This window comes from Gossypium arboreum, chromosome 13, assembly GCF_025698485.1.
Source record: "Gossypium arboreum isolate Shixiya-1 chromosome 13, ASM2569848v2, whole genome shotgun sequence".
Classification (NCBI taxonomy): Eukaryota; Viridiplantae; Streptophyta; class Magnoliopsida; order Malvales; family Malvaceae; genus Gossypium; species Gossypium arboreum.
In genome coordinates, this window is record NC_069082.1 from 8,217,488 (window position 1) to 8,225,679 (window position 8,192).

The following is an 8,192-nucleotide window of genomic DNA, read 5'->3' on the forward strand; positions in this document are numbered from 1 at the left end:
TGTTGCAGCAAATTAGGAGATTGTATTTATGTTGTTTTACTTTGGGTTAGTTGGGATGAAATAGAATAAAAATTGAATAGTTATTCATGAGAATAGGCCAGTATTTTGGTTCATTGAATATAATATTTTATTTATATTTAATAATAAAAGAGATAATGTCTATTTTGAAAATGTCTAATGTGTATTATTATATATTTTGTTATGGTATTTGGCGTAAACATTTTTTAATAAATTGCTAAATCAATCGGTGAAGATTTGACAAGTAATTTGTTTTTAAAATTATCAACCTCACATTGATAAATTTAAAATAAATAACTAAACTTGTATTGTTAATAAAAATTAGATTAAATTTAGAATTATGACTTTTCTTATATAATTTTTAGTATTAAAATTAAATCGACAAATTTTGTTAATGTTAAGAGTTATATTTATTGAATTTTTAGAATTAGAATTAAATGACAAATTTTGTAGATAATTTTGTTGGTTTTTAAAATTTAAGATTAAATTGATAAAATATGTAAATATTGAAAGGTTAAATTTGTTATTAGATCAATAAAGAAAAGCTCATTTTGTTACATATTTAATGGTAGTTGACTAATTTTTTAAATTTTGAAAATGTTAGTGATAAAATTGAAACTTTTTAAAATTGAGTGATTAAAATAGAAGTATCAAAAAGAGTTGGGTGGATCCAGGTGGTTTATCTTAATTTTTAACTAGTGATAAAAGGGGTCCAATGCATTCATTGGCAGACCTGTTCAAGAGCCATATAGCTGGCCCTATTCGGTAAATCTGGCCAAACTTAGGCTGGACTTGAATAAAGATTTTTGCTCTTCAAGCGACCCGAATTAATTGAATTTAGTTTAAATAATAAAAAGATATTTTTAAATTAAAATTTGATTATGAGAATATATAAAATATAAACTAAAAAACATAACATTTTATTAATTTTTAATAGTAAAATGAGTTGTTTGGACGATGAAATCAACTCAAAAATAAATTTAGACTTGAAAAATATTTTAGACTCAAAACCTCAACACGACTCAACTTGATTCATGTATACCTTTATTCATTGGACATGAAGTAAGTAAATTGATATGTGCTCTTTCAACATTGGTATTTAATATAAATATGATTTTCATTATTATTTAATACAAATATGATTATAATTTTTATTATATATACACTTATTTTCTAATAGTTATTTTTACTTTTATTTTGCCGCTATCATTATGATTGAATTCAAATACATTCATATAATTAATTTTAATCTCATTACTATAATAATTAAATTCACCTTTTACTGCAATGATTAATATTATCGAACCCATTCTCACCACCCATCTGCATGTATTAGGAAAATGTTAATTATAAGATTTCAACTTAAACAATGAGTTCAACATCATATTAAACTGATTGATTAATTTATTAAAATATATTTAGTGATTAAATGAACTCAACTTTTGTAGTGGTCCTCTTTGATAAATTTATGATGGCTTAACGATGAATAGGGGTGATATATATAATTTTCACTTGAAAGATGGCCACAAAATTTTCACAAAAAATGTCCACAATTTTTTGTCATTTTCAATTGACACTTGATATTAAATTAGATAATATTTACATTTGATAAATTTCAATAACTTTTATTAAGATTATTCTTTAGCATATAACTAGTAAAGTTTTTTCTAAGTTTTTCCAAAAACGACTCCAACTGAAGTTGTTTTTATCAAAAATGACCTATTCTCGTAATTTTAAAAAAATAATTTTATTTGGTAATGTAATCAATAAATTTATGATGGCCCAACTATGAAAAGGGATGATATAAATACAATAAAAAACATACATAGGAAAGATCAAAATAAAATTATTTGTAGAAAGACTTGGATTTAAATCAATTTAAGTTAAAATCAAATTAACTTTTTATTATGAAATTGAATTAAAAATGAAATTCAGAAATCAGAATTGACAAAGCAACAGCCTAATGGTGATGAGAGTTGGGCACAAGGGAAAAGACAACCCTAACTTCTGGTCCAAAGAGGAGAAGTGTAAGGAGAGAAGAATGTTAAAAAAGGAGAAGGTGCATGGAAGAAGAGGTTCGGCCATCTTTTTTGATTTATTTCCACATCTTCTAGATGGGTATGTTGAGTTGCAAACATTACTCTCTTTTTTGTTCACACATGAGTTGCCCCTATCTCCCAATTTCCCTTTTCATTTATTTTGCATGGTGAGCAAGAAGAGATTGTTTTATCAACTTACCCATCACAACATCTTTCATTAAATAATTTTTTTTATGTGTTAATATAATTTGGGTAATTCTTTTACCTTGAATTTAAAATCTTAAATTTTGAACATTGACCCTAAATCCCGAATCTAAAATTTTAAACCTTGAACCCTGAAGGAATTCTACTTTAGAATTCAAGATTTGGGGTTTAAGGTTTAAAGTTCAATGACATGAAAAAAAAGAGCTAAAATATCATTAAATAATTAAAAAGAAACCATGAATAATGTGGTGGGAATGGCCTATACAGTAATTTTTCGTTTAGCAAGAAATAAAATAACGATTATGTATTCCTATGTTTGAATTATGAAAAGTTTTATAGAATCAGACGTCAAAGATGTTTAATAAAAACTGAAAAACTACAAAACATGAGTGTCCAATCGAAAAGTTTCACCTAATCACATTTCATAATTTTTCTTATTTATGTATAATTACAAGTATTGCGAGAATGTTTAGAATTAGTTTCTTAAAATAAAAAGGAAATTATGAGTGCTCCGGCCTTTATAAAAAAATGTTAAATCATTTAAATTATTTCATGATTTTATTGCAATGCTGAAAATTTGTTGTTGCAATAACTTGAATTTTTGTATAAAATATTTTATTTTAAAATAATCGAGTTTTTTTTATAATTTTATATAAAATTAAGGTTAAATTAACAGGAAATATAAAATTGAGAACTAAAATTACCATTATACATGTTACTAAAAGAATTATTATATCAACTAAAAAGTACCACCGTTAGTCACTAACAATCAGATGATAAAAAAGTAAATTTGAATATATTAGTGATCATATTATAAATTTTTTAGTTAACTTACTAAAATAAAAATTATCTATAATTGAATGACTAATAGTGTAATTTATAAAAAAAAAATTCTACTTGTATGGCCGTCGGTTGCTTTGTCGATTAATGGCCAATTGCCACCCTTCGCCTGCCTCGCCTTTCACTGCACTTTTCCAGCATGAAGGGAACTTTCAGAATAATAAAATTCTACCATTGAATTTTTTTTTTTTTGAAATTTCAAAATTTTATAATTTTATCTAAATATAAAATTATTAGAGTGCTTCAATATAGACTCTCAGGTCATAGTTTTCATCTTTCGTATCGTAATAAATCAAATGATGAGATTAGAAATCGGTTGATATATCAATTGGAATAAAGAGATTAAACCAATCTTTAAATAAATTATTCAAAATTAATAAAAAGTAAAAATCGAAATAAAATCAACAATTGAATCATTTATATATAATATTTTTTATAAATTTTAATAATTTATTTAATTATTATTAAATTAAAATTGAATCAATTAAATTAAAATTAAAAATTTAATTAATTACATCATCAATCCGATTTTCAAAACATTAATTATAATTGTGAAAGCCAAATGAAACCCATTCTAACAAAATCATGTAGTGGTGGCCAGGCTAGTTCTAGCCTTGGCTTTCCAGTTTTTCATTTCCATCTTTTACCTCAAAAAAAGAAGGAAAAAGAAAAAGATGTTCCAAAGCCAAACTACCAAGTATGACCCATTTGAATTTAATTGCTCCACTTTATGTAGATTTAGTAATAATATCTCATTAAAAACTTTTTAAAATGTAAAAAAAAAAACACTTTTAAACTCAAACATTAGAATTTTCTAATATAACTCTTCATTATTACCTTAGATTTATACGTTGAGACAAATTACGAAGTAAAATTTTAAGTGGTACTTGGTAGTGTTCATTAATCTATTATTATAACATTGAAACAAAACTTGTCATATTTGTGTTGGCAAATTAATAAAACAAAATTTTTAGGCTATTAACTTAGTTGATATTTTGAAGATATGGAAGTCTATCTATAGAAACCAATCCGTTTGCTTATAAAGATTGTATTGGAGAAGATTGAATCATTTATAACCCTTGACTTATGGAGATTTGTTCAAATCGAGTTGTTGTTTTATTAAAAAGATTGTATCTCCGTCATATTGTGATTTACTAGACTTTATTAGTATATTATCTTTGTTATTTTGTACTTGCTAATTTTAAAGAGTCGTTTTATATCCAATCTCTAGTATTTTAACAAACTAAACTTAATTTATATTTCGAGGTTGTACATGTTATGTAAGGGAGCTTATTGAAAGCACTTTGTTTTGTTCGTTAGGGAACTTATTGTGTAATTGTAATTATAGTGTAAACCTTTAATGTTTAGTATTCTAGTCATTATATACAAATGTAATATCTCCATACTTGAGTAATAATAGAGTATAATTCATTTGTTGTATTGTGTATTAAAGATAGTGAAATTACTCACCGAGTAAGACTCCGCATGTAGGGAAATTGAATTACATAAACAAACATTAAATTTTTAATTCTTTATTATTTTATTTACTTAATTTTCGCAATGCCAATTATGGTGATTACTGCAATCAAGCACTTGAACTCTGAACCGTTTACACAAACAATGTATAACGTCTATAAAAACTAAATACATATGGGGCACAGTAGAAGTGTTTATCCCACAGTTTGACACCTAGCATATTTATTAATTTATTTAATTAGGTTGGTGGGGGGAGAAAGAGGAGGTACCGGCGGGGAGGGAAAAATGGGGAAGGAGAAAAGAGAGAGAAATAGACAAAGAAAGAAAGACATAATGTCAAATTATGGGCGTGGTCCTTTAATTATACTTAAGTTTGAGATTTAATCCTTGTTATTTAATTTGTCATAATTTGTTAAAGTACTTTCGTATAATTAGTTAGTCTAAATAATTAATATGATTAGAAATTTTAGTTAAAATTTTAAAATGGATTTTTCCTTAAAATTATCATTCCAACAAAAGAAGAAGAAGAAATTTTGTATTAGAATGATTAATTAGAAGGTAATTAAATCATGATGTAGCTGAAAGGGTTGTTTTAAGAAAAAAAAAGTACACATAATTATTTTAACTACAATGGTTAAAAGTGTTAGCTATTTGGACTAATTAATGATATTATAAAATAGAGGGACCACATTGTGTTAAAAATTAAAGTATGGGGCCTTAATCCTAAGTTTGAGCATAATAGATGGACCAACACTATAATTTGACCAAGAAAAGAGAAAAAGGACAGAAAAATGGGCTAAATGTAAAAACTATACTTGAACTTTGGTCCAATGTGTAAAGTTATACATGAACTTTGATTTTGTGCAGTTTATACGTGAAATTTTGATTTAATTTAATTTTTACAAATCATTAATAATATTATTAAATTAGCACAATTTTATGTTGATATATTGTATACACAAACAATTATATTAAGATATAAAATAAATGTATGTATTCAATTCTTTAAATGTGCACAATTGAACCAAAATCAAAGTTTCATGTATACATAAAACCACAATTCAAGTTTCATGTATATAATTGTAATAAATTAAAGTTCATGTATCAAATTGCACATTGGACCAAAGTTCATGTATAAATTTGATATTTAGCCCTAGAAAAAACTATCTTATTATTTTTATATTAGGATAAATATCAAAATTATACATGAACTTTGGTTAAATGTGCAATGTTATATATGAATTATAATTTTGTGTAATTTTATACATGAAATTTTAATTTGACTCGATTTTCACAAATCTCTAAAATAATTATCAAGATAATATCATTTTATGTTTACATATTGCATATATAAATAATTGTATTTATCTAACATGAAAAGAAATTTGAAGTATTTATTTTTAAAAATATGTATGATTAAATGATAATCAAAATTTCATTTATACAGAAATTTTAATTTGACTCGATTTTCACAAATCTCTAAAATAATTATCAATATAATATCATTTTATGTTTACATATTGTATATATAAATAATTGTATTTATCTAACATGAAAAGAAATTTGAAGTATTTATTTTTAAAATATATATAATTAAATGATAATCAAAGTTTCATGTATAATTGCATTAAGTCAAAATTCACTTATCCAATTATATAAGATTTTATGTCGCACATAGATGTGTAGGTAGATTTACATAGGCGGCTCTCTTGAGTCATATACATACATAATCAGTTTTCCATTTTCCCATCCTCTCCTTCCCCTCTCTCTTTCTTCCTTATAAAACGAAGATCCTTCCATCTCGACCTCCAAAAAGAAGCCTATCGACATGGAAGTGGTGGTGCCGGTGCCGCTGGACTTCAACTTCGATAGCGCATGTTCGTCTCCCTATATGACTGCTCCTTCCACTCCTCAACGCTTTGGCAATGGCAGCAGCTTCATCTTCAGTGCTCCAACCAGTCCAACTCGTGCTTCTTCTTCGGTTGCAGTCCCTTTCGTGTGGGAGGAAAAGCCTGGTATACCAAAAAGGAATGATTTTAATGGCGGAATCGAGAAAGAAGATAACACCCACGGTGTTGGTGGTGAAGGGTGTGAAGATTTCGAGTTCGACTTTAGTGGACAGTTAGAGAGGACGTCTTCGTCGGCCGAGGAGCTCTTCGATGGAGGAAAGATTAAGCCATTGAAACCCCCACCTGGCTTTTCAGAGTTGTCAAGTTATTCACCCAAATCTCCCAGATCTTTTCGAAAGAAGGACATTGATCCGTTCGAAACCGCCATCGAGAAGTCTCGTAGAAGATCGGCAGTGGAGCCCAAAAACACAACACAACGAGGTAGAGAAACAACTTCATCATCATCTTCAAGCTACGTTCACAAGAAAGGCAGATCATTGTCTCCTTTCAGAGTATCCGACCACACCATGTTCGAGCAAGACCAAACCACTGCTTCTTCAACGAATCCCAAATCTTACGTGTCTTCAATCTTGTCAGCAATTTCATTCTCTAAAGGTAACAGGAAATGGAAGTTGAAAGATCTTTTGTTGTTTAGAAGTGCATCAGAAGGTAGAGCAACGAGTAAGGATTCCTTCAAGAAATATGCCGTCTTGTCTAAGAAAGAGGCAGAGGATGTTAAAAGTTGGAGCTTTCGTTCTACTGAGAGTGTTGGGTCGAGTTCGAGACGGAGAGGACCGGTTTCTGCCCACGAGTTGCATTACACGGCGAACCGGGCGGTGTCGGAGGAGATGAGGAGGAAGACTTTCTTGCCTTACAAGCAGGGTCTCCTTGGATGCTTGGGGTTCAACCCTGGAATACATGAGGTTTCTAGGGGTATTATGTCTTTCACACGTGGGTGATCAAGATTTCTTGACTTCATCAATCTATCGATCTTACTTGATTTCAGTATACATTAGCATAAAAAAATAAGCATATAATTGTTTATGAAATTAAAATATTTTAAATATTAATCTTTTAAATTTTTTTAATAACAAATATATTGTATGTAGTATGTCAGCAAAGTTGAAATACGTTAGGAAAAAGCATGGATTAAAGGGAAAAAATAAGGTTGAAATATGTTAGGAAAAAGCATGGATTAAAGGGAAAAAAAAGGGCTTGGATAGGTAGTATAGTGCTGTGCGTTTAGCTTATTTTTTATCTTATGTTATAGTATTAATATAGTATCTAATTTTACCACCGTCACTACTTTTACTTTTACACTATCCATAAATAAATATACCGTTCATTCAAACCCGCTCAAAGAGAACATATGGAATCGTTTTCTATAATATAATCATTAGGTTGTGGAATAATGGTGATTATGATAGATGCTTTCATAGTGATGTGTGTTATTATATTGGGATTTTTGTGAAGTTTAAAATTCTCTATTTAAAAATTAAAATTAATAAAATAATTACTTTATTTTTTGCATATTTATTTAATAATATGAGGAAAAATTATTTATTACTTATAATTATAATTTAGTATAAATTTAAAAATAAGCAAAAGAAACCTTCTAACGGACAATTAAAATTAGTTTATTATTAATTTATATACTAAAACATGGTGAGGAATAACTTTTACCATAGCTTAAATAGTTTTTTTTTTAAATATCAAAATTAGATAT

The 8,192-nt window shown here is 27.4% G+C and overlaps 1 protein-coding gene across 1 annotated transcript; it reads left to right on the forward strand.

The window, feature by feature from the left end:
- The first annotated feature begins 6,232 nt into the window (after window positions 1-6,232).
- Window positions 6,233-7,561, forward strand: LOC108463258 (uncharacterized). Its single transcript, XM_017763203.2, has one exon. It carries the CDS (start codon window positions 6,406-6,408, stop codon window positions 7,423-7,425), a length of 1,020 nt encoding a protein of 339 aa, XP_017618692.1. The 5' UTR covers window positions 6,233-6,405; the 3' UTR covers window positions 7,426-7,561.
- Window positions 7,562-8,192: the final 631 nt, after the last annotated feature.